The sequence below is a fragment of the Ailuropoda melanoleuca genome, chromosome 2 (genome assembly GCF_002007445.2).
Source record: "Ailuropoda melanoleuca isolate Jingjing chromosome 2, ASM200744v2, whole genome shotgun sequence".
Classification (NCBI taxonomy): Eukaryota; Metazoa; Chordata; class Mammalia; order Carnivora; family Ursidae; genus Ailuropoda; species Ailuropoda melanoleuca.
The window spans coordinates 6,798,580-6,823,237 of NC_048219.1; the positions used below are offsets into that span (position 1 = coordinate 6,798,580).

Consider the following 24,658-nt stretch of genomic DNA (forward strand, 5'->3'; position numbering starts at 1 on the left):
TGCACCTTCCCTGGCTTGACTTTGAGTTCAAACCAGCCCCGACTGGGACAGGCAAGAAGTAGAGAAGGAGAGCTTGGCTCACAAGAGAGGCAGGGGTGGAGAGCAGATGACTTAGAAGGCCCAGGGTGAGATGCTGCTCAGGTGTCCCCACAAAACCGTCCACCTGTAGGACCTGGAGGGCACCAAGGGGCTGTCAGTGGATGTTCAAATCCTTCCAAGTCCTCCACTACATGCTCCTTTGTCCTTGGCTTGCACACCTCCAGAGATGGAAGCCTCACTACCTTCTGAGGCCAACCCTTCCATCTTCCTGACTTCAAGACCTTGAATGGAGCTGAACCGTGTGTCTCTACTCTGCCCTCCTGAGTTTTTCGCAGTAACTGGAAGAGTCCTACAGTCAGGAAAGGGTTAAAGTGGTTTTATTTTTAAATGAGGACAGGAGAGCAGAGGCAGTTAGCAATGGGGAAGCGGTAAGGGAGAGATAAGGGGACCAGCTACCAGTATCCTAGTGAGCATTACGTGAACCTCGCGGTAAGGGTGGCCCACGCCCTGGCCTGAGCCCCAGTCCAGGCCACACTTGGGAGCAGTGGCCTCAGACACTGCGTAGCGCCCACTGAAATTGGATTGGCCGCGTGGCCCATCCCCTGGCACCGTGGACAATCACAGCGAGGTTGCTCTTGTTCGAATCCCGGTCCACATCCTAGGCGGTGAAGGGCTTCCCGTTGGGGAAGCGCAGGGAGTCCCCTGGCCGGGAGGGGATGGAGGCGCCCTGGAGTGCGACACTGTGCCTGGCACCCCTCAAGACATGATCTCACAGGAGCCTCAGAGCACCTGTGAGGTGGATGTGAGCAAGTCCCAGGAGAAAGGAGCAGCACTAAGGAGCCAGAGGGTTTTCCCCGCCGTCACTCGGCCAGTCACAGGGGTACTGGGACTTGAACTCGGGACTGTGGCTCTAAAGCCACTAGCTCCTCCCCCCTGTCCCCGCCCAAATCTCCAGCTCCCACCAGCAGCCTGAACAAGTCTGCAGGGTGGGGTGGGGGGGAGCGGAGAGGGACTTCCCAGCGGCTGGGCAGGCAAAGGGGATCCTGAGGCACTCCCCATAACCACTTCCCTCTTGGAAGTCTCTCAACAGTCACTGCTTCTCTGAAAAAAAAAAAAAAAAACCCTTCCCGCTTCCTCTTCGGAAGCAGATAACATAGGCTCAGCAGGGCCTCCCATGGCTCCTGCAACCTCCCTCCTGGCCTCCTTGTCCATTTCACAGGGGAGGAAAGTGACGCGGAGAGCGCTTGCCCAAGGTCACATGGTTAGTAAATGAAAGAGCTGGATTCAGGCTCAGGGCTGTTTGCCTCCAGAGCCCAACTTGTTCACTCCTGCAACATTCCGTTTCACAATTGCCATTTCTCAGATAAGGAGACTGAGGCCCACAGAGGGGAAGGAATTGTCCTGGGTCGTTTCTGGAGGCCGGGGTAGCACTGGGAAAGGATGCAGCCTCCCTCACCTTCTTCCCCTGCTCTGGGCCCCGCCTTAGGCTCCCCCTACCCCCCGGGGGGGGGGCATGCCCTCTGAGAACTTGCCCAGCACAGCCGGTAGTGATCTGGCTCCCCAAAGAGGCGGAAGGTCGGTCTCGCAGTGGGCAAAAGTGCCGTTGCCAATAAAGTCCTTCAGTTCCCCCCCTCCCCCGCAGCTCCCAGGTTCCTGGGGGGAAGGAGGAGGCAGGGATGGAGGAATCCTCAGATTCCAGGGTGGGGATTCAGAGCGCCAGCGAAATGCATCCCCCCTCCAAGTCTCCTGGGGCCCTGCTGGGAACTTACCCTGAAGAGTGAGCTGGTGCAAATTCTCATTCCCCAGCCAGAATTTGGACTCCTGGCTCCCAAAACCTGCTGTGTAGAAGGACCAAGAGCAGAAGAAACCCACAGAACCATTTCTGTCGCCTTTGGAACACTTAGGGAGGCAGAGAAGGCCAACACAGCAGCCATTACGCCAGGCAGTGCAGGAGACGAGGAGAAGGGAGAAGCAGGGGGCAGTGGCAGCGGGGAGCAGGCACATTGTGAAGGATGGGCAGACACCTGCCCTCTCTTTGGATTGAGGGCTTGTTGATAACACGTGAGTCCGAATGATCTTTGCCTGTGAATAGACCTCCACACTCCCTTACTAACTTCTGCTGACTGCCCCCTCCTGCCAAAGCCTGACGAGTCCCAGGGTGACTGAAATGAGAGACACGTCTGGCCCTTGGAGGATGGTCAGTCCTGCTGGGAGTCAGATCAAAACAACCTGTTTTAATTTACTAGAAGAATCAAGATATTAGAGCAGAGAGGTCACCTCCAGAGTCCCAGGCTCAAGTCCTGGCCTTATCCTGATGCCCCCCACCTCCCACCGCAAGCCAAGCAGTCCCAGGCCCTACAGAGTTTCTCTCCTCAATATCCTTCAGTGTAAGGGCCTCTTCTTCCATGGTGGCCAGGACCCCTGCGGTCCTCCTAACCTGTGTCCCTGCCTCCATCCTGTCCCCCACCGCAGGCCACCTTCCAGGGTGCAGCCCGAGTCTTTTTTTTTTTTTAAGGTTTTATTTATTTATTTGACAGACAGAGAGACAGCCCGCGAGAGAGGGAACACAGGCAGGGGGAGTGGGAGAGGGAGAAATAGGCTCCCAGTGGAGGAGCCTGATGTGGGGCTCGATCCCATGTGAACGCTGGGATCACGCCCTGAGCCAAAGGCAGATGCTTAACGACTGAGCCACCCAGGCGCTCCCTGAGTCTTTTTCCTAAAACATAAGTCTGACCAGGTCCCTCCTCTGCTTACAATGCTTCCACGGCTCCCTATCGCCTCCTGTGCTCCTCAGTCAGCCATTCCATGCCCTCCATGAACCGGCCTCTGCAGAGGCCCTTAGTCCCTACTTGACCCACACCAGTCCATCTCCTACACCCCTGACCTCTTATCTGTTGTCAGCTCATTCACATGATCTCCTCAAACCCTCTTGGCCTCTCCTGCTTCACTGTGTTTGTCTTTTCCTCTACCTGGAATGCCCTTCAGCCCCCATCTATCTAGAAAACTTCTGCACAGCCTTCAAGGCCCTTTCAAATGTCATCTCCTCTGTGAAGCCTTCTCAGACTTCTTCCGGCCCTCTGGGAGCTCAGGGAAGATTTGTCGGTGAGGGGCTTCCAGGAAGGCCTTGGCTCCAGTGGGCTCTGGCTCCCCCAAGGGGCGAAGGGGGAAAGTGCGCATTCTGCGGGGCCTCTGAGCCCTTTGAGCCTCCCTGACACTCACCAGCCAGCCGCCTTCTTTGGTGTCCTTGTCACAAAAAGCTGGGAGGTCTCTGCCCTCGAGTAGGCACAGAGAGCACCAGCCACTCAACGTGGCACGCCAGCTTGGCAGCTCCTAGCAGCTCCTGGCCTCCGGAAGGGGAGATGGGCTGAGGGGAGTTGCCAAGGGGGGTTCGCCAACCCCCACCCTGCAGGCAATGGAACAGGCCAAGGGTGGGACCCTGGGAGCCCTCTCAACTCTGTCAGGTCCCTGAAGAGAGGCTGTACGGAAGGCTGGGCCATGTCTGGTGGCCGACCTACACCCCAGCACCACCTGATGCCAAGTTCCTGGCTCCTGTGAAGGCTGCCTCCTGGTGCCACAGTAGGAGCGCTGGATCTCCTGCCCCAGGAAAAGACAGAGTGTTGGCCCTGAGGTCTGAGTACTTCCAAGGCCCACAAACCAGAAGGGAGGGTGCCCAGGCCCCTCTTCTAATCCTCCCCACTTCTCCCAGCCTTCCATCCCCCCCGGGGGCAATCATAGTGGATTGCTTAACAACAGCCAAACAGAGACACCCCTCTCTAGTCCTGCGGACAGAAGCAAAGAAAGCAGAGGCGGCCCATGGTCCCACACACTCACCAGGCTCACCCTTGGGCCCCATCTTGCCAGGTGGTCCAGGTTGCCCTGAAATCCCAGAGGCCAAGGTGCCTTAAGTCCCACCCCGTGCCCAGAGCAATGAGGGACTCGGAGCCAGAAGTCAGATCCCAACTGCACTCCTTGTTGGGTCCGTGATCACGAGTGCCCAGCTTACCATCTCTGGGCCTGACTTTCCCACTCAGCAACATGGGGATAGAAACAGCCACCTCACGGAGTCAATCTTAGGGTTCTGGGCGTCCAGCCTGGGGCCTGGCACACATTACGTTCCTTGCCCTTGGTCATGGCCTCTCAGCATAGACCGTAATCACTGCATCCCCAGTCTGCCCACTTTACTCCAGGTCCCTGCCTGCGTCCCAGCATCCCTTACCTTGAGGGCCTGCAGCTCCTTTCTGTCCATGACTTCCTGGGGCTCCAGGACAACTGGGCAGGAGGACAGTGCTGCTGGTTTCCAGTTCCCTGGGTTCTGCAGGAGGATGCAGGGCTGGGTGGCCACAGGGTGGGCATGGGGGAGTGGGACTATCTCTTCCACACCCCTTTGTGGTTCTCTTTCCAGCTCCCAGATGCCAGCTGTCAGGACCCTGGCCTCCAGAGCTGCCGAGGGTCAACGGTTTGCGTCATTTGCATCTATTTGCATAAATTTACATTGTAGAACCCAGATGATCAAACTCCCAACCCGCTCCTTGAGGCTAATGTGCCTGGGGGGGGGGCGGGGGGGACACCCAGGGAAGGAGTGAGGGTTGGTGGGGAGGGCATCCTAGGCTGCCACCGGGGCAGCTGGGGTGGCCTTGGGTCCTTAGGGAGGCTTCCCAAGCAAGAGGAGCAAAAAGGAGAATGGGGTCCACAGTAGGCCCATCTTGCTGGTGTCCTGAGGAAGGATGACAGTTTATAAGGGGGCCAGGCTGGTGGGAGAACAGGAAGCAAGACTCCCAAGGGACACCCCCACCCAGGCTAGAGCCAGCAGGGGGTAGAGGCATTTCCTTCCTCAGCCCCAGAGGCCAGGATGGAGTCCAGCTTCTGATCCTGGCCCCTGGGGCTCTGCAGCCCTCTGTCCAGACCGCTGTCCAGACCGCTGGATTCACATTGGGTTTTCTGCCTTTGTCCCCCTTGCTTGTTCTGAGCCTTCCATGTGGACTGCCCTCCTCTGCATCTCTCCCTGTGAAGCCCCGCCTGTCTGAGGCAGTCCAGCCCTGCCACCATCTCCTCCAGGGGTACCTCCCTGGCCCTTGTCAAGTGTTACGACCACGGCTACCATTTGCTGGGCACCTGCTGCCGCCCACGAATCCTGCTGGGTGTGGTTTGTGGGTGGCCCCCGGTCCTTACACAGCCCGGCTCATACTCATTATTGGCCCTGAGTTATAGGCCTGGCACAGAGCAGGCCCTCAATAAATATTGGTTAAATGAATGGATAAACAAGGAGAAACTGAGGCCCAGAGACAGGACCTGGCTTGTTTACTATCTGGCACTTACATGCCCAGAGCCACAAAGATTTGGCCCAAGCCCCCCACCGGGGAGAGACACTCTTGGCACAGTGACTTCATGCCCACTCTCAAGGCTGCTGGGGAGCCCCGGCAGTGCCTAAGAAATAGTTGCTAATATAGGCAGGCCATGGAGCGGGCGATTGTGCAGGGCAGGCCTAGAGGCTAGGAGGTCCGGCAGGAGGCAGCAGCCACAGTCCAGATGTGAGGGCTGAGGTGTGAGCTGGAGAGAATCCTCAGGGGATAGCAACGCAGAGGGAAGGCTCGTTGGCTTGTTCGTTCACTCATCCATTCACTCCGCCATTCATTCATCAAGCCTTCCCCGAAGGCCTTCTCTATGCCAGGCCCAGTGCTGGTGGGGCAGCGAGGGCTGTGGTAGCAGGGGTGTCGGGGAAGGTGGAGGCCGAGTTTGCCAGACAGAATGACCCGTGAGATGGATGCTCTGAGATCGTGAAATTCCAATTCCAGGGATCTCTGCTCCCCAAACTCTCCCACAGCTGTGCCAAGATCTGCAGACAAGCCTAGTTATCGTAAACCATTTTTTAAAAAAAAGATGTATTGGGGCGCCTGGGTGGCATGGCGGTTGGGCATCTGCCTTCGGCTCAGGGCGTGATCCCGGCATTGTGGGATCGAGCCCCACATCAGGCTCCTCCACTGGGAGCCTGCTTCTTCCTCTCCCACTCCCCCTGCTTGTGTTCCCTCTCTTGCTGGCTGTCTCTATCTCTGTCGAATAAATAAAATCTTTTAAAAAAAATTAAAAAAATTAAAAAAGATGTATTTATTTGAGAGCAAGAGAGCACAAGCAGCTGGAGCAGAGGGAGAGGGAGAGAGACTCTCAAGCAAACTCCATGCTGAGCATGGAGCCAGATGTGGGGCTTGATCTCACGACCATGAGATCATGACCTGAGCCAAAAGCAAGAGTTGGATGCTTAACCGACTGTGACACCCAGGTGCCCCATCATATGTTACTTATAATAAAAAAAAGGGGCACCTGGGTGGCACAGCGGTTAAGCGTCTGCCTTCAGCTCAGGGCGTGATCCCAGCATTCTGGGATCGAGCCCCACATCAGGCTCCTCTGCTATGAGCCTGCTTCTTCCTCTCCCACTCCCCCTGCTTATGTTCCCTCTCTCACTGGCTGTCTCTATCTCTGTCAAATAAATAAATAAAATCTTTAAAAAAAAATTTGTAATGGGGCACCTGGCTGGCTCAGTTGATGTGACTCATGTGACTCAATCTTGACCTCATGAGCTTGAGCCCCACATTGGGCGTAGAGATTACTTTTAAAAAAATTATCCGATGCTGTTTATAATAATCAACATGGGGGCACCTGGGTGCCTCAGTCAGTTGAGTGTGTGACTTCGGCTCAGGTCATGATCTCCGGGTCCTGGGATCGAGCCCTGCGTGAGATCCCCGCTCAGTGCTCAGGGAGCCTGCTTCTCCCTCTCCCTCTGCCTCTCCCCCTGCTGGTGCTCTCTAATAAAATCTTTTTTTTTTTTGATTTTATTTATTTATTTGACAGAGAGAGAGACAGCCAGTGAGAGAGGGAACACAAGCAGGGGGAGTGGGAGAGGGAAAAGCAGGCTCCCAGCAGAAAAGCCTGATGTGGCGCTCGATCCCAGAACGCCGGGATCATGCCCTGAGCTGAAGGCAGACGGTTAACGACTAAGCCACCCAGGCGCCCCTCTAATAAAATCTTAAAAAAAAAAAAAATCAACATGGAAGTGACCCAACTGAACATTGATAGGATACAGGCAAATAAAATATCACCATCTGGACAAGTCATAGGGCAAATTTGATCTCTAATGAAAAGGCAAAGCTGCGGAACAACATGCATAGTCCAATCTCGCTTTGTATTTTAAGAACACTGAATGTGTGTCTGTATGTGGTAAACCTACAAAAAGGGTCTGAAACGTACTGTTAAGCGTAATTATTTCTGGGGAGTGGGGCCAGGGGACAGTGTTCCTCACCCTTCATATCCATTTCTGTATAGACCTTGTGCTTCCTACAGGCATTTACTACTTTGGAAAAAGCAAACACCCGATAAAGAAATGTCCATAACTGAGTGGAAAACCAGGAGGAGGTGGGGGCACTTCCTCCCTCAGCCCTGGAAAGAATGGGCATTCTCCCGGCCTGCACTTAAGGGCTGGGTGGAGGTGCCAGGGGAGGGTGAGCCAGGCAGGAGAAACTGAGGGTGCAAACACTTGGAGAAGAGAAAAAGCGAGCCGGGCTGGGTAGCAGGAGAGAGATCCAAGGACGGAGAGAGGGGTGCTGGAAGGGGAGCCTGATGGCTGAGATGGGGGCTCTGATGGGAGTGGAGGGGGGAGGGGGCTGTTTGCATTGGCGGCAGGGGCGGGGCGTGTGGGCAGGTGAGCTGGGAGGCCAAGGAGTAGCGGGAACTCCTTGTGGGCCCGTGACCCTCAGAGCCACTGGCGAGCAGGGAGGCTGGGCCTGGGGGAGGCGACAGGAATGCGGATGGAGCACGTGCACCCGCTCCGACTCTGCCCCACATGCCCGAGATGGACACTGCTGTTACCCCATTTTACTGACGGGGAAGCAGGGCCAGAGCTCCATTCACACACAGCCGTAGGGCTCCACGGGCTGGCCTCACCGCTGCCACCGCCACCCTCTGTGGCCCCTTGGCTTCCTTGGACACTCGGGGGGTGGGATCAGATGACACTGTCACTCTGAGCCATGAGCCCCATTTCTAGCGAGTGCCCAGCTGCAGCAGCAGGTGCTAGCAGTCAGGGAAGATTTCAGGGGGGGGTAGGGGGGAGGGGGCTTTCCAGGAGGGCCTGAGTGAGGAAGGCCAGAAGTGCAGAAACGGCGGTTGAGTCCTGGGGGCGTCTCCACCTTGGCACTGGGTGGAGACCTCACTTTAGCAGCCCGGAGAGCTGGACTTCGGCTTATTCTGGAGTCAGAAAAACCTGGATTCAAACCCCAGCCCCGCCCCGCCCCCCATGGGATCTTGAGCGAGTGTACTTAAGTTTCTGAGTCTCTGCAGACTTACCTATAAAGGGCCGGGGGTGGGGAGGGTTAAACACGTGTAACAAACCTATTTTAACAGTTGGTAGGGGCAGCTCAGTCTGTTAAGGATCTGCCTTCGGCTCAGGTCGTGATCCCAGGGTCCTGGGATGGAGCCCCGCATCAGGCTCCCTGCTCGGAGGGGAGCCTGCTTCTCCTTCTCCCTCTGCCTGCTGCTCCCCCTGTTTGTGCTCTCTATCAAATAAATAAATAAAATCTTTAAAAAAAAATAAGGTGATAGTAGCAGTCCGAGGCTGAATTCCCATTAAGGAAAGGATGATGGCTGCACCCCACCTCCCATAGGTCCGCACACAGCCCAAGACACAGGACATGAAGCACAGTGCTGGAAAGAGCTCTTTTATTTGGGGGCAGCGCCAGGCCGGGTGGGTGGGAAGAGGCAGGCGCAGACCCCGTGCCAGGCAGGGGCCCGCAGGCATGATGGATAAGACAGGAGGTGGTTGAAACGCTCTGCTGCAGGTACCAGGCCCCGGACGGGAGGCCCTGAGCCTGCTTCGTAGCCCGCAGGGGCCAGACATTGAGGGCCAAAGTTTTTCCCACCCCCAGTGCCTACAAGGGGGCCAAGAGGGCAGCCTCTTCGTCCTCCTTCCCCTGTGGAATCCAGGCCGGAAGGGGTCAGATGCTGCAGAGGCCAGACAGAGAGGGCACTCAGGGCAGTGCCCCTGCCTCAGCTGGGCTGAGGACCCCCACCCCCAGACAGCAGGCAGTCGCCAGAAGCACACACTTTAATGGAGGCTGCAGCGACCTGCCCCACCGCACACACGGCACACAGGGGCCTCAGGGCAGCTCCCCTTCCTAGAGGAAAAGCAAACCGCACACATGTCCCAGGCTCCTGCCTGCGGCCACAGAGCTACAAAACAAAGGCTTGCCTGGGCTATCGCCTACTGGCTCTCCTCCCTGCTGGCAGCATGAGGGACAAAGACAGGTGGGCTCAGCTGGGCTCTCAGACACAGGCCCAGGCTGAGTCCTGGCCCCATCCAACGGGAGGCAGAGAGAACCCCACACGTTGAGGAAGGAGAAGTGTGGCTCATGTGGGTGACGTCAGGAGAAAGACATTGCCCTTAGGACCGTCCCATTGAGAAGACAGTGCACTGGCGCTAAAAGGGACCCAAAGGGCAAGAGTGGGGTGGGGGAAGTGAGCTGGGGCTCCGCTGGGGGGCCAGGTACTCACAGTGTCTGGTAGGTGCTGTCCTTGGCCTTGAGGAAGCGTAAGACGAAGAAGGCCGCTGCCTGCAGGCTCAGCACCAGCACGACGCCCCCAATGAAGCTGGCCCCATCAAAGCCAGGGCTGTGGGCTTCGGGAACTGGGGGGCTCCCTGCAGGGAGCAGGTCATAGCAGGTCACTGTAGACCAGGATCCCAACCCCACCCCAGTAACCAGCATGGGTCACGTGGAGGCCCCAGTCCTCACAATGGGAGCCTTGACCAGCAGGCTCAGAAGTTCAGCCCAGATCCTGTGGGCAGTTGGGAGGCAGCTGGTGGGAGGGACAGTGCCTGGCTACCGGGGGGGAGGGGGGTGTCTTTGGCTCCAGTCCTGGCTCTGCTCTGTGGCCTGATGTCTTTCACATCCTCTCTGGGCTCAGGATTGCATGGTCCTGAGAGCGATGAGCTCCCTTCTAGCCTCCCTGTCCCATACTGGCCCAGCAGGGTGAGGATGGGCCCAGAAGTCGGGCCTCCAGACCTCTTTGGCTCAGAGTTTTCTTTGGCCTTGGGTCTCAGGGTTCAAAGCCCAGATGCAGATGATATCGTCCTTTTTCAGGACTCCTAAGTCCCAAGACCCTGAAGTCACCCTTAAAGAAGGAAGAAGTGGAGGCCCACACCCTACCAAGGGGATAAATGGAGACTAGGTGATGTATGTCAGAGGGAGAAGCTGGGTTCTGAGGGCCAGACCTGTCCAAAGTCACCTCACAGTTAAGACAGAGACAGTTGCGCAGCGTCCCCTGACCCTCCCCCGCCAGGGCCCAAGGTTGCCAGGCTGTCTGGGTGGTTCCCAGCCGTGCCATGTCAGCCATCAGCTCCCACTAGGGATTCGATTTCAGGCCCTAGGCCAGGTGCCAGGGCAGGGCAGAGCTGGTGGCAGATCATTCTGGGGCAGTGGAGAGGGGCCCAGCTGGGAGCCGGGTCCACCTCTCGAAGTGTATAGCTTGTGTAAGGGGGCCTGAGGATATAAAGAGCAAAGGGTGGTCCCACCTACAGCTCAGGGAGCCCCAGAGAAGGACCCCGGGGGAAAAGGAGGAGAGGGAAGAAATGAGCTGCCCTAGACGGATCTGGGGCTCAGTCAGAGGGAGCTGAGCCATCAATAATTCAGCCTCCAAGATCAAGTTTCTCGCTTTAATTAACCAAAGCCTCTGCAGCCATCCCTACCAAGCCTGGTGACCTCCAGGCCCTGAGGGGCAGTGGCAACCAAGGGGCAGAGTTCTTGCTTCTGCTCTGCCAGGAGCCTGCTTTGGGACCCTTTCTGGACCTGGCTGTTGGTAGGTAGTCACTGAGCTACACCTCATTGGCGACCGGAGCCATACACGCTTCAGCACCAAGGGCAGGTCCTGAGAGGGTCAACCTGAGCTCCCAGAACTGGCGTTGGGGAGAAGGGACGGGAACCATCATTTCCTGATCGCTTTCTATGCATCAGATACTGAACCAGGCTCTATACACCTGCTCATAAAATCCTCACAGCATCTGTGAGGTATTACCCAACCCATTTTACAGATGTGGGAACAGTCTCAGCAGAAGTCACAGGGCTGAGGTCACAGGGCATGTCAGTGCCTGAGCCCAGCTGTCTTTGCTGGCACCTCTAGCCCTCCCACCATTCCCATTCTCCCGGGTAGCACCTACCTGTTGTGACTGTCTTTGGTTCATAGGTAGGGTAGTGGTGGGCAGCTGGAAAGACAGGGAATCCATACTAAATCAGCCCTCCTATTCCCTGACTCCCACCAAGACCCCAGCCCAGGCCAATAGCTGGACTTCTGACTCAGATCAGGCCCCTGTTCCAGGTCCAGTCCAGCTGACATACTTCCAAGCCTTAGTTCACGCAGTTCCTTCCACCAGATGTGCCCTCTCTCCATCTCTACCTTTAAGGGTCATCTCTGATGACACCTCCTCCAGGAAGCCCTCCCCCCATTCCCTTCTGAAAAGTCCTCACTGTGTTTTAAATTAGACGAGCTAACCCCTCCATGCCCTCCACACATCTGTCCTGGATCCTTTGGCTGTGCCAATTTTTAAATGAGGAAACAGGCCAGAGAGGGGAAGGGACTTCTCAGTGAGATAAAGGCAGAACTGAAACTGGACCCTGGTATTCATGAGCCTAGCCTGCTCCCTGAGAGAGGCCAATTCCTTCCTGGAGGGGAGGCTCTGGCTGGGGACACCTCAGCCCCCACTCTCCAACTTGGCTTAGGCCAGCAGGAGTTCCCTTACCTGGGCACGACTCTGAGCGGTTGTAGACAGAGCAACCCTCCTTGACCACCTCAGCTTGGGCCACACAGTGTCCTGGTGGGAGAAGGTGTAGGGGAGAGATTTGGGGAGAGGGCCAAGGCCCTGGGGTTCCGAACAGGGGGCACTGGATTTGGGGAGGGCCCCACTCCATACCTGGCTCCTCTGGCCGACACTGCTCCCACACGCAGCTGGAGAGGCTGTGTGCTCTGTGCCCCCCCACACAGCGCTCACAGAGCTTGAGTTGCTTGCAGGCCCCTCGGACAGCCGGCCAGATGTTCATGCGGAGCAGGGCTCCCCGCCCGAAGCCTCGAGCTCCTTTACCTGGGAGTGGGAGCAACTCCTTGAAACTGAGCTGCACCCCCTTCCCCCACTGCTGTGGCTGTCACCCCTTTGCACACATGCACTCACTTGGATCCCCTAAGGCCCACTACACAGTGTCCACAAACACATGGTTACGCACACCTCCAATCTCCCCCACATTCACTCAGAGTCCCCTCCCTTTGCCAACACCTGTGGTTCCCTGATAGATGTGGAGCTGCCGCCCCCAGACACACCTGGGGTCCCTTCACTTCCAAACACCAGAAGCCCCTAATCCCCCACACCTGGAGCCTATTACATACCAATGCTCCACACATGGCTAGAACCCCCTTCACCCACCGCTGGAGCCCTGTACTCTCTGGAAAGTTCCCTCTTGCCCCCTGCCCCCCAGCCCAGACCGCTCCAGAACAGGCAGCTGGGTGAAGGTAGGCTCCGCCTGCCCCTGCCCGGGCTGGGCCTCCAACCAGACCCTGGTCCGCGTTACCAGCCACAGCGAGCTGGGCACACAGGAGAAGGCAGCAGCAGCCGCCACAGAGCGCGACCCGTAAGGCGCGGGGTCCCGGCGCGGCCATGGGCGGGGCGGGGCGGGGGCCGGGGGTCGGCGGAGAGCTGGTACAGCGCGTCCCGCCCCGACTCGCCTCCGCTGGGATGTGGGGAGCGAGACCCAGGCAACCTGGGCGTGGTCACGTGGGCGTGGTCATTCTGGGGCGGGGCCAGTGGCTCAGCCGGGGTGGGGCCCGGTCCTCGGGGGCGGGGTCAGATGGGGGCGTGACTAGTGGGCGCGGCCTGGAGGAGTTTGGTTCGGTGATCTGGGGCGGGGCTCGGACAAAAGGGGGCGGGATCCAGGTGTAGTAGCACACCTGGTCCTGGCAGCCCCCACCAGCAGCTTCAAGAAAACTCCGAAAACTCCGCCGGGTAGTTAGTATCCCTGCTTCCCAGGTGAGGAAACTAAGACTCAGAAAAGGTGAGTGAGTAGGCAGAGGTCACAGTGGCAAAATTTGGATTTGAAGCGAGGTCACTTTCCCACAGGCCAGGCCTTGTTGAATGAACCCAACTAGGCCCCACGCCTGGGGGACTGGCTTCAGCTGGCCCCTAGATTCTGACTGCCCACCTCCCTTCACCCCTTGTACCCTACTCTCTTCTGCCCCTCAGCCTCCCACCACACCCTCCGACCAAGTTATTGGTCTCATCATTAATAGGATGACTGGGGCTTTCCACAGCCTTCCCTTCGGCCTCAACTACTGCCCTGGCCCTGGCCTTGGCCTCTTCTTGTAGCTTCTTCTCAGGTTAGAGGGTACGTCCTGTTTCTCGTTTCCCCCTCCTCTTTCACTTCCACTCTCCTTCCCCTTCTCTGCTGCCCCTCCTTTTCCTCCTTCCCCCCCTTCTTCCTTGGTGGCCAAATTCCTTCCTGAGACCTATTCCACCTCTCCTGAGGTCATTTTGGCCATTCCTCTGCCATTGGTACCGATCTGAAAGCCATCAGGTCTCATATCTCCATCTCCAGCCCAGTGCTCCCTCCCCAACTGCCACTTGTAACTAATAAAACATAGTTCCCACTATTGACCACTTACTCTTGCAGAATATACATTTCATTAAGAGCTTTTACTTGCAACTTCTCATCTAATGTCCACGACTACCCTCTAGGCTTGGCATTTTTTTTTTTATCCCCAGTTTGTGGGCTTCAGAAGTAAAATCAGGTGCCTGGCAGGCTCAGTCAGACTGTCAAATAAACAAATAAAATCTTTATTAAAAAAAGAAGAAGAAAAAGAAGAAGAGCATGTGGTTAGGACGCCTGGGTGGCTCAGTTGGTTAAGCAACTGCCTTCGGCTCAGGTCATGATCCCAGCGTCCTGGGATGGAGCCTTGCATCAGGCTTCTGGTTCAGCAGGCAGTCTGCTTCTCCCTCTCCCTCTGCCTGTCTCTGCTCACGCTCTCTCACACTCTCTCTTCAATAAATAAATAAATATATAGCACGTGGTTCTTGATTTTGAGGTCATGAGTTCAAGCCCCACGCTGGGTGTAGAGATTACTAAAAATAAATAAATAAATAAAGTTAAAAAAAATAGAGAAGTAAAATCACCTGCCCAGGGCCACACAGGTTCAATGAGGAGGGCCAGGATGTGAACCCAGGATCCAGTGGGTCCATCTGGTTCCTGGCCACCTCCACCTGAGTGTGTCTTAGGCCTCTAAAACTGCCCCATTTCTCTTCCCCACTCGTGATACTTCCTTTTCCCTTCAAAACATGTACCAAATGTATAATTAATTACTCTTTCGTATCCTAGGCTGTAATTTCTATGAAGGCAGGAACCATGTTTACCTTCTTCTGTAGTTAACTCCCTCTACACTTAAGGGCTAAGTAGGTGTTTATTAAATAACCAGATTGAATCATGTTGTGACTGTGTACAATTTGTCCTTCTGGTCTGTGAGACCCTCAAGGGCCCCCTACTTAATATCATATTTAGTGTTTATTTGTAGATTATCCATCTTTCCCTATCAGAATGGAAGCTCTGTGAAGAAACCAAGGATTTTTGTTCATTGCTTTAGCCTCTGTGCCTAGAACCATGCCTGTAAAGTAGCACATGGTCAATAAATATTTACTGAATGTTGAAAATGCAGGGATGTGGGGGCACCAGGCTGGTTCAGTTTGCAGAGCGTGTGACTCTTGATCTCGGGGTTGTGAGTTTGAGACCCATGTATGGCACGGAGTTTACTTAAAAAAAGAAAGAATTTTTTTTAAAGATTTTATTTATTTATTGGACAGAGAGAGACACAGCGAGAGAGGGAACACCAGCAGGGGGAGTGGGAGAGGGAGAAGCAGGCTTCCCGCTGAGCAGGGAGCCCGATGTGGGGCTCGATCCCAAGACCCTGGGATCATGACCTGAGCTGAAGGCAGACACTTAACGACTGATCCACCCAGCCGCCCCCCAAAAAGCAATAATTTTTAAAAAAGAAAGAAAGAAAAGTAAATGCAGGGATGTGGCCAGATCATCTCTCTGTCCATAGCACCCACTCAAAGCCCAGCGAATTGTCAGTGAATACTGGCTGAATGAATAAATGGGTTTGTGCTAAGAATGTGTGCACTGACGATGCCCAGATTCTCGGGGCTTGGACAGGGGGCTTGTGTGGATTTTATCTGTGCCTCAGACACACACCCATCTTCCATGAGAGCCTAGGCCCATGGAATTCCCCAGATTGGAGAACGAATGGTGAGGGAAGAAGTTTTACCTGGAATCGCGTGCTCACAGCCATCTGGTGGTCACCTGGGGAACTGCAGGTATTGTCGGCCCTGGTCAAACTTCACTCCCAGCTCCTTCTGGGGAGGTGGTGATGTTTAGGTTAGAATGGAAGGGCACACTGGATTTGGTTACAGATAGACCAGCTTCACATCCGAGCTCTGCCATTTACTGTGTGGTCACCTGGGGAACTGCAGGTATTGTCGGCCCTGGTCAAACTTCACTCCCAGCTCCTTCTGGGGAGGTGGTGATGTTTAGGTTAGAATGGAAGGCACACTGGATTTGGTTACAGATAGACCAGCTTCACATCCGAGCTCTGCCATTTACTGTNTGAGGGAAGAAGTTTTACCTGGAATCGCGTGCTCACAGCCATCTGGTGGTCACCTGGGGAACTGCAGGTATTGTCGGCCCTGGTCAAACTTCACTCCCAGCTCCTTCTGGGGAGGTGGTGATGTTTAGGTTAGAATGGAAGGCACACTGGATTTGGTTACAGATAGACCAGCTTCACATCTGAGCTCTGCCATTTACTGTGTTATTTGGGGCAAGTCCTTCAGCTTCTCTAGGCTTCACCCATGAAATGGGGATGCGGGGTTGTTGTAAGCCCTGGGATCTGGTCTGGCACCTGGTAGGTGGGAAGGACTGAACAGGGTATCAGTGGTGGGGAGCAAGCAAGGAGGTAGGGCAAGGGCATGAGGAGGAGAGAAGAGGAAGGGACCGCCCTTTCTCTAGATAGCAGATCTTTGGGGAAGAGAGACCCAATTGGCAGTGATGGCCTCCATTGTCCCACTGGCATAGGGCAGTTTTGAAGCATGGAGGGAGAGCCCATGGGAAAATCCGTAGCTTCACTTGAGTCTCTTGGGTGTCTTAGGTGTCTAGGGTTTCTCATGGCTAGAACTGTCACCGCACTCTTTTCCTCCCTGGCTGCCTGAGGATCAACTTTTTTTTTTTTTTAAGATTTTATTTATTTATTTGACAGAGTGAGAGACAGCCAGTGAGAGAGGGAACACAAGCAGGGGGAGTGGGAGAGGAAGAAGCAGGCTCATAGCGGAGGAGCCCGATGTGGGGCTCGATCCCATAATGCCGGGTTCATGCCCTGAGCCGAAGGCAGACGCTTAACCGCTGTGCCACCCAGGCGCCCCCAACTTCCATCTTGAATGACACCATGACTATCTGGATCAGGAAGTTTTAGCCAACCAACCACTTCAGTGGAAACATGGTCTCTGATGATCTTCGCCCATAGAAGGCAACAGTGCCTAAGGCAGAACTTTGGGGAAAACTAGCCAAAACGTACAAGACCACACCAGATGTCATCTTCATATTTGGAGTCAGAACCCATATTGGTGGTGGCAAGACAACTGGCTTGCATGTGATTTACAATTCCTTCGATTATGAAAGAAAAATAAACCTAAAGATAGCCTTGCAAGACATGGTCTGCACGAGAAGAAAAAGACCACAAGAAAACAGCAAATGGGACATGAGAACAGAATGAAGAAAGTCAGGGCCGCACAGGCCAATGTTGGTGCAGGCCAAAAGGAGTAACGATTCTGCAGTGACTTTATCTGTGGTGATTGTGCAGACTTTTCATGAGAGGATTAATGAACATTTGTAAAAAAACAATGAACATTTGTAAAAAAAAAAAAAAAGTAAAAAATAAATAAAGAACTAATACTGCCACTCAGAATAGCAGAAGAGGGTGTCTCGTACAATTCTTTCCTGCCAACCTCCCAGCCACCTCACCCATCCTAGAGACCAGTGGGGCGGTTGTTGGGACCCAGCTCTGACGGGGAAGAGAGTGGACCCCTGAGTTCTGGGGGGCTGTTGCCCCTGTATCCTCTCTCTTTGGCGCCCCAACCTTTCTCGACACTGCATATCACCGCTCTCCTCTTTCTCTAGATGCTGCTTTTTACTGCAAGCGTCCAGTCAGCCAGTATTTGTTGAACACCTACTAGTGCCCGTGCGGTAGCGCAGAACGGGGCACAGCCTCTCCCCTCGTGGAGCTTATATTCTGGCGGGGCAGACACGTAGTAAAAAAGAAAATACATGAATAAACATAATTTTAGGAATGCTAAGTGCTTTGAGAATAAATCAAGGAAAGGGGGGGAAGGGTGGGGTAATCTAGGATAGAGGTTCGGGAAAGCCTGCTTCAAGAGTGACTTGAAAGCAAAGGACTGAATGAAGTGAAGGGGTTCTAGGAAGAGGGAAGCCCAGGACCCTTTGCAAGGACACACTCACCCAGTCTGTGCCCCTCAATGGCGGTGTTCCCTGAGGCTTTTCTCCTCACTCTCTGCTCCCTTCCCTGAGTGATATTATCTACCCCTAGAAACTCAATTACTCGCTGTGCACCTATGCTCCCAGGTGTCCTCCTCCTGCCAGATACACGATTGGTAGCTAACAGCCAGTGCGGAGAAACGTACCAGGCCCTCCCACCAATCCTGAGGTAGATACTAACATTATCCCTCTCCTACAGATGAGAAGACAGGCACAAAAAGCCGAAGAAATTCACCCAAAGTCACACAGCGAGGAAATGGAGCAACTAGGATTGGCGCACCTCCACCCCCAGCTCACCGCATCCAACCAGAAATGCATCCTCTTCCCCAGCGCCTACCCTCTCCTTTTCCCTTGTACCCTGCTGCTGGCCTGTCACCTCCTTCCCCTGCCCCACACTGACTGAGGGAACTACAGGAGTGCCATGGTCGGGGGGAGACGTCGTTGGGGCCTGGGATCTGAGCCCCCCTGGTTTCCTTAAGTCCTAACCTGATCCCTGCCCTCCACCCCCATCCCACGGCCTGGATGATTCTGTTGAGGATCAAAGCTAGAGACAGAGGAAGGAGAAGCAGCCAGTTCCTCTCCCCCTGGGTATATCTGTCACCTCTGGAAAAGTCAGCTGGGGTCTTGTATGTCCCTGGGACAAAGGACAGGCAGGGCTGGGGAAGATGGAGCTCCTTCTCCAAGCCCTACCCTGCCAGGATGCCTAAGATGGGGAGGTTGAGAGGGGCCAGCCCTGGGGACTACGCTGCCAGGTTTTCTGCTTCCAAGTTCTTCCCAGCTCCCCCTCTCCTGCTGCTTCGGGGAAGTGCCCCCTGCCCCCGCTGGCTTTCCAGATCCTTGAATAAATAATTCAGGTTTTGAAATCTTGCCAGGACCACCCCTCCCGTGCTGGGAGGGTGCTATTGGGCTGATATGAGTGACGTCACCCAGCTCCTTATCCCAGCCCCAGCATCACGAGGACCTGCCCTGGCAGCACCTCACCTGCCTGGTCACTGTCAGTCCAGACCCTCTACCCCGTCCCTCTCACCCTGGGGCTCATTCACCACAGTCACCCCGTGTCTTCATTCCAGGACTTTACAACCCTCTTCACTTTGTTTTGTCCCCTCAGTACCTCAGCACTTGTGACAGGGTCATGGTGACCTGAAGTCCTATCATCTGGACACTCCATCTTCCCTTTCCCTCGCCACCGCCTCTGCCACCCTGGGATCCCTGAGCCCCATCATGTCACAGTCACCCTGACACTGTTATAGTTGCCCTGGGGGCTTCCCTTTCTATGGCAGCGTCCCATGGCCACCACCCCCAAGATCCTGTCACCATGCTCATGCTGTCACTGCCACCCACTTCCCTGCTCCCTCGTGCTGCTGTCACCATCACCGCAGGGCCCCATCATCTTGGCAACCCCCGTCATCCTCACCAAGGACGCCCATTCAGCCTCATCACTCGGTCTCCGTCACCCGAATTCCGTCTGTCTCTGCCACCTGAGGGTCCCATCACCCCACAGTCTTTCCGGGGCCCCTTTCTGCTTCCCTTCACATATTCCCCGCAACCTCCCTGAGACTTCTCCAAGGCTCTCCCACCGGCGCCCCCCGAAACCCCGGCCCGCAGAGGGCGCCGCGTCAAGGACAGAGCGGGCTGAGTGGGGAGGGGGCGGGGCCGCGGCCACGGTCGCTTTTTATGAATGGGGGAGCGGGCGGTGCGAGGCCTCATTACTATGCCTCGCGACGCGCGAAGCGCCCCGGCGCGACGCACCCATTGGCCGGCCGGGCCGCTGACGTCACCAAACCGGGGGCCGGGGGCGGGGCGGGGCGGGGTGACTCACGCCGCTTCTCCCGCGGCCGCGGGGGCTTCTCCGGGTCCGCGCAAACCCTGCGCCGCCCGGACCCGAGCAGAGCCTCCCCGCGGCCCGGCCGCACCAGGTCCCGAGAGGTGAGTAGCGGGCCCCGCCGCAGGCACCAGGCATCCGGAAGGGCACCCAGGATGCTGCGGCGCGGGGCCGGCGGACAGGCTCCCAGCGGCCGGCAGAGGTCAGAGGTCGAGACCGGGAACCCACAATCTGGGTTAGCGGGAGGGGGACCCAGTGTCCGGGTGCTGAGAGCAGTCAGCTGGGTGACCCCGCGTGGGGTGAGCACTCCTCCAAGGCCCAAGGCCCTGGAAGGACTGATGGTCCTCTGAGATTGGGTTGGCGGGAGGCATCTGAGTCAGGGACCCAGGTGTCCGAGCAGGAGGAGGTGTCTGACTTAGGGATCCAGACATACGGGCAGGATGCGGAGTCAGGCCCAAGATCCAGGTGTCTGAGCTGAAGGAGGGGTCTGACTCAGGATCCAGGCCTCCAGCAGAGGGTGTCTGTTCCAAAGACCCAGAGAGATTCAGGCAGAAAGAGGGGTCTGGTGGGGACAGAAGTCTGGGCCAGTGTGTGTTGGGGGTGGGGCTGAGTTCCTAAGTGGTGTTACCCTGGGAGTGCAGGGTGGGGGCTGGCGGGAGCTGCACGCGCATTCTCTGGGGGCGGAGCCTTGGGCTGGCAATACGGAGAATCCTGAGGGGTCTGGCAATACAGAGAATCGTGAGGGGTCTGGCAAGCCTCAGAAACTGAGCGCCATTCTCCCTGATGAGGAGGGAGCAGAGCTACCCTCGGTCTAGAGATGTGTTTCCCTTCCCCAGTCCTGGGCCTCCTGGCATCTCCTGGATCCTATGCACCCCTGCATCCACTTATGGTAGCCCTTCATCTGGTTCTCCACTGGTCACACACATGGGAGAAAGAAGCCCGTGGGACCCAGGGAGTTGGAAGGGAGAATGGAGAGACCCAGGACAGTGATAGGAGAATAGGCCCCTGCTGGCATGGGGGTATGGGGGCAGGGGGAGACAAAGGTATCCTGGAAGGAGCCCTGGGGCATGACTGGGGGACATGGCACCGGGACCCAGACAGGTATCCTGAAGAAACACTCTCAAAATGTATCCTGAATGGCCCCTCGTCCGTCCAGACCCCTTCACCCAGCACCCAGCCCTGCCACCTTCTCACAGGGCCTTTCTCCTACAGGTACCATGATGTGGGGTGCAGGCAGCCCCCTGGCTTGGCTCTCCGCCGGCTCAGGCAACGTGAATGTGAGCAGCGTGGGCTCCGCGGAGGCGCCCACAGGCCCAGCCACCCCGCTGCCCTCGCCCAGGGCCTGGGATGTGGTGCTGTGTATCTCAGGCACCCTGGTGTCCTGTGAGAACGCACTGGTGGTGGCCATCATTGTGGGCACTCCCACCTTCCGCGCCCCCATGTTCCTGCTGGTGGGCAGCCTGGCTGTGGCCGACCTGCTGGCGGGCCTGGGCCTGGTCCTGCACTTTGCCGCTGTGTTCTGCATTGGCTCGGCGGAGATGAGCCTGGTGCTGGTCGGCGTGCTGGCGATGGCCTTTACTGCCAGCGTGGGCAGCCTACTGGCCATCACCGTCGATCGCTACCTTTCTCTGTACAATGCCCTCACCTACTATTCAGAGACAACGGTGACTCGGACCTATGTGATGCTGGCCCTCGTGTGGGGAGGCGCCCTGGGCCTGGGGCTGCTGCCTGTGCTGGCCTGGAACTGTCTGGATGCCCGGGCCACATGTGGCGTGGTATATCCACTCTCCAAGAACCATCTGGTGGTCCTGGCCATTGCCTTCTTCATGGTGTTTGGCATCATGTTGCAGCTCTATGCCCAGATCTGCCGCATCGTCTGCCGCCATGCCCAGCAGATTGCCCTCCAGCGGCACCTGCTGCCCGCCTCCCACTACGTGGCCACCCGAAAGGGCATCGCCACACTGGCCGTGGTGCTTGGCGCCTTTGCCGCCTGTTGGCTGCCCTTCACTGTCTACTGCCTGCTGGGGGATGCCCACTCCCCACCCCTCTACACCTATCTCACCCTGCTCCCTGCGACCTATAACTCCATGATCAACCCCATCATCTACGCCTTCCGCAACCAGGACGTGCAGAAGGTGCTGTGGGCCATCTGCTGCTGTTGTTCCTCTTCCAAGATCTCCTTCCGATCCCGTTCCCCCAGTGACGTCTAGTCATATCCTGGTGACTTCAGCCCTGATCACTAAGAATTCCAGAACGTTAGGTCCTCTAGGGCTTTGTTCCAACCCCCAGCTCCACACCTCCAAGACCCAGCTGGTTCTGGAGTTCTAGGACATTGGGTGTTTCACAGGATTCTGTCCAGATCCCTACAGGGCCCAGCTGGCTCCATGGTTCTAGAATGTTCAGGTGGCCAGGGTTCCACTCAGAAATGTCCCACAGTCCAGCTGGCTTGGAGTTGCAGAATGCTGCTGGGCGTTTTACAGTGCCATTCCAAGTCCCTGATCTCCCCCCCCACCCACCTTGACCTTAATCATGTCACTTTACTTTTGAGTTTCTGAACTAAAGAGTCAGAGAGGTTAGTCACTCAGTTGCCTAGATAGGAGAAAGAAAGAAAAATGTATCTATATATATATGTGCGCATACAAAAAGAGTATCTATTTATAATTTATTTATTTACTTATTTATTTACTTATTTATTTATGGACAGTAAGGGGAAAAAAGAGACCCACACCTTGAAATCCAGGCCATACCAGGGTACCCCCAGTCCCCACACCCCCATTGCTGACCTCAGTTCCTAGAGGGGGGAAGGGAGAAAGAGAAACCACGTATTTTGTTATTATTTTTGCTTATTTTTTATCGAAGAGATCATAGAAACCAGAGCCTTCTCCCCAGACCCGCCCCCCTCGGGTTTGCTGGGAGAACACACCAGCCTCTGGTTTTTTATTTTTTTAAGAAGCCATCACCTGAGCAACCGAGAATTCCTCTGCGCTGGGGGCCGGCTGCCCTCTGGTGGCCGTTTGGGGGAAACTGCAGCCCGGCCAGGCAGCCGGGATGAGACGTCTCGCGTCCCCAGCTCCACTCCGGCCTGGCATCCAGCGCCACAGCCAGGACCTGGGGGCCAGGCCCCACCCTGCGGTGCCCTGGAGGAGGCAGGGTGTGAGCCAACACCTGACCCCTCTGCCAACCGGGGTATGGCCTCCAGTGCTTCCCTATTCCTATCCCTGACCCATCGCTCAATAAAAAATGATTTTGTGATAAGTATGTTTCTGTCTCTATGTGTGGAAGGGGTGGAGTGGGCCTGATGTGGGGGGAGCCTGGAATGGGAGGGAATTAGGTCAGGCCTGGGAACCTGTTGAGGGTTCTGGGGAAGCTAGAAACCCAGGGTAGAGTGTGGTTGGCAGGTGACACCCCCACCCCTTTAGAGGCCAATCTAATGCGCCTCTCTGCTCAGACCCAGGCACAGCCAGGCAAGGACCCCACCTTATCTTGAGGACAGGAACCAGGGTGCTAGGCCCTTCTCGGGTTGAGGATGCCCATGTGCGCTTTTGTTTGGAGCTTTGACATGAAGTATATGGTCAAAGCATATCCGTTTCCTTAATAATGCTCCTTCTAATTGTGGGTGTTCTCTGCATGCTGGCACTTCGCCAAGTGTGCTGCACGCGCTGCCTCGTTCATGCTGAACAAGCATCCCACGGCACAGGTAACACCTTCTCCATTTTACAGATGAGAAAACCGAGGCTGGAGGGGGCTTAGTGACTGGCCCAAGGGAACATCCATTTCCACAACCTGTGCTCTATTAGCCAATGGCCCCTCCTCTCCTTCCTTCCCGAGCCTGGGGCTTAGGACATTCTGGACCCTGATTTGTGTTGGGGTTCATTCTCAGAGCCAGAGGCCACATTTGGGAGGAGGTTGGGTGGACTGTGGTCATTCTGGAGCTGGAAGAGCTTCTTTTCTATCTGAAGGTGAGTGATGGCAAGTGCATGCATTTGAGGACGTAAGTGTGCAGGACCCCGAGTGTGGGTGTTTTGCAGCCAGGAAGAGTACGCTCACCAGGCAAGGGCAGGAGCGGGTTTGGAAGTGTGGCTAACGAGGAATCTGTTTCTTGAGTAGCAAAGCCTCCCAGCCTCCCAAGCCTCCCATGTAGACAAAGCCTGGAGGTGGGACCCTTTAACACCCCTCCATTGTACAGACGGGGAGACTGAGGCCTGAAGAAGAACAGTCACTTGCTCAAACCCACACAGCTGTGCCAGGCTAGGACTCAGGTCTTTCTCCACTTCCCTGGCCAGAGCTTCTCTCACCTACTGTTCAAGGCTCCTCCCCAACACTGGCCACAGGACTCCAAGGGGAGGGGACCTGCCAACAGCGGCTGGGTCAGAGCTGGTGGAAGGCAGACCTGGGCTGAGCTAAACAGAGCTCTGGGCCAAATACAAAGCAGGGGGGGGGGCACCAGGTCAGGTGGAGCCTTTTTTCCCCACCTTCCTGGAAGGTCCCTAGGAAAAGACACCCACTCAGCAAGCACCTCCCCCAAGCCAAGCTTTGGCCCAAATATTTCACATCGCCATGGCCCTTCGGGTGGTATTATCGTTCTCCCCATCTTACAGAAAAGGAAGTTGAGGCTCTGAGAATACAGGCCCTCATTCATTCACTGCCATCCTTGTGGACAACTTAAATTTCATAGGGGAGACAGTAATAAAAAGACAAGTTTAAGATTTGCTAATGTCAGAGAGTGCAGGGTCCTCAGAGAAACAAAGTAGGGAAGGGGCACAGGGAATACATGTAGTCTTTAAATGAGGGCTCCCAAGAAAGTCCTCACTGAAGGTGACAATTGATTTGCCTAAAGTCACATAGTAAAGGACCAAACTGGGATTTGAATTCAGGTCCATTTGACTCCAAATCTGTTTCTATCCTGGGTAAGGGAGTGAGTTTCAAGAGGAACTCAGAAACAGCAAGCAAGGAAACCCGGCACAGGAAACCCAGCTGGAGAGAAGCTGGGGTCTCCAGGCTACACACAGACCTTTGGGAGGGGTGGTGTGAAGAAGAACCTCCTTGCTGCCTCACCCATGTTCCCAAGGAGCACCAGGGGGGACCAGAAGGAGAGGGTCCAGGTGCCCAGACTATGCTGGGCAGGCTTGGCCCTTTGCCTCCTCATCCCAGCTTCTGGCTCCAGAGCTCAGCAGAGCCTAATGCTTTT

At 55.9% G+C, this 24,658-nt stretch overlaps 3 protein-coding genes across 6 annotated transcripts; 1 reads left to right on the forward strand and 2 right to left on the reverse strand.

Annotated features, from left to right (window-relative positions):
* Window positions 1-450: 450 nt before the first annotated feature.
* Window positions 451-5,193, reverse strand: FCN3 (ficolin 3). Its single transcript, XM_034645088.1, is given in 8 exon segments — window positions 451-628; window positions 630-741; window positions 1,761-1,938; window positions 3,259-3,384; window positions 3,863-3,915; window positions 4,256-4,351; window positions 4,655-4,687; window positions 4,690-5,193. Coding segments are annotated over 8 exon segments (828 nt in total). The 5' UTR covers window positions 4,742-5,193.
* A 3,513-nt stretch (window positions 5,194-8,706) lies between these two features.
* Window positions 8,707-12,805, reverse strand: CD164L2 (CD164 molecule like 2). 4 transcript variants are annotated; one of them, XM_034647463.1, is made up of 6 exons: window positions 12,618-12,805; window positions 11,984-12,151; window positions 11,813-11,884; window positions 11,234-11,278; window positions 9,574-9,718; window positions 8,707-9,197 (listed from the first exon to the last, which is right to left on the reverse strand). In XM_034647463.1, exons 1-6 carry the CDS (start codon window positions 12,718-12,720, stop codon window positions 9,128-9,130), a joined length of 603 nt encoding a protein of 200 aa, XP_034503354.1. In that variant the 5' UTR covers window positions 12,721-12,805; the 3' UTR covers window positions 8,707-9,127. The 4 variants fall into 4 exon arrangements, with proteins under 4 accessions (XP_034503354.1, XP_034503362.1, XP_034503365.1 ...); XM_034647471.1 differs by having other exon boundaries at window positions 8,708-9,197; window positions 12,633-12,805; XM_034647474.1 differs by having other exon boundaries at window positions 8,708-9,024.
* Window positions 12,806-19,455: 6,650 nt separating this feature from the next.
* Window positions 19,456-23,967, forward strand: GPR3 (G protein-coupled receptor 3). The gene is made up of 2 exons (XM_034647481.1): window positions 19,456-19,574; window positions 20,683-23,967. The coding sequence occupies exon 2, from the start codon at window positions 20,688-20,690 to the stop codon at window positions 21,678-21,680; it is 993 nt and encodes a 330-aa protein (XP_034503372.1). The 5' UTR covers window positions 19,456-19,574; window positions 20,683-20,687; the 3' UTR covers window positions 21,681-23,967.
* The last annotated feature ends 691 nt before the right edge of the window (window positions 23,968-24,658 follow it).

What these genes read in the sequence shown, in the direction of transcription:
- CD164L2 (XM_034647463.1), bottom strand. Translation starts at nt 12,720, where the DNA reads ATGGCCGCGCCGGGACCCCGCGCCTTACGGGTCGCGCTCTGTGGCGGC. An exon ending in GTGTCGGCCAGAGGAGCCAG is followed by an intron (nt 11,885 to 11,983) that starts GTATGGAGTGGG and finishes TTCTCCCACCAG; the next exon opens with GACACTGTGTGGCCCAAGCT. An exon ending in ACCAAAGACAGTCACAACAG is followed by an intron (nt 9,719 to 11,233) that starts GTAGGTGCTACC and finishes TGCTCCCTGCAG; the next exon opens with GGAGCCCCCCAGTTCCCGAA.
- GPR3 (XM_034647481.1), top strand. Translation starts at nt 20,688, where the DNA reads ATGATGTGGGGTGCAGGCAGCCCCCTGGCTTGGCTCTCCGCCGGCTCA.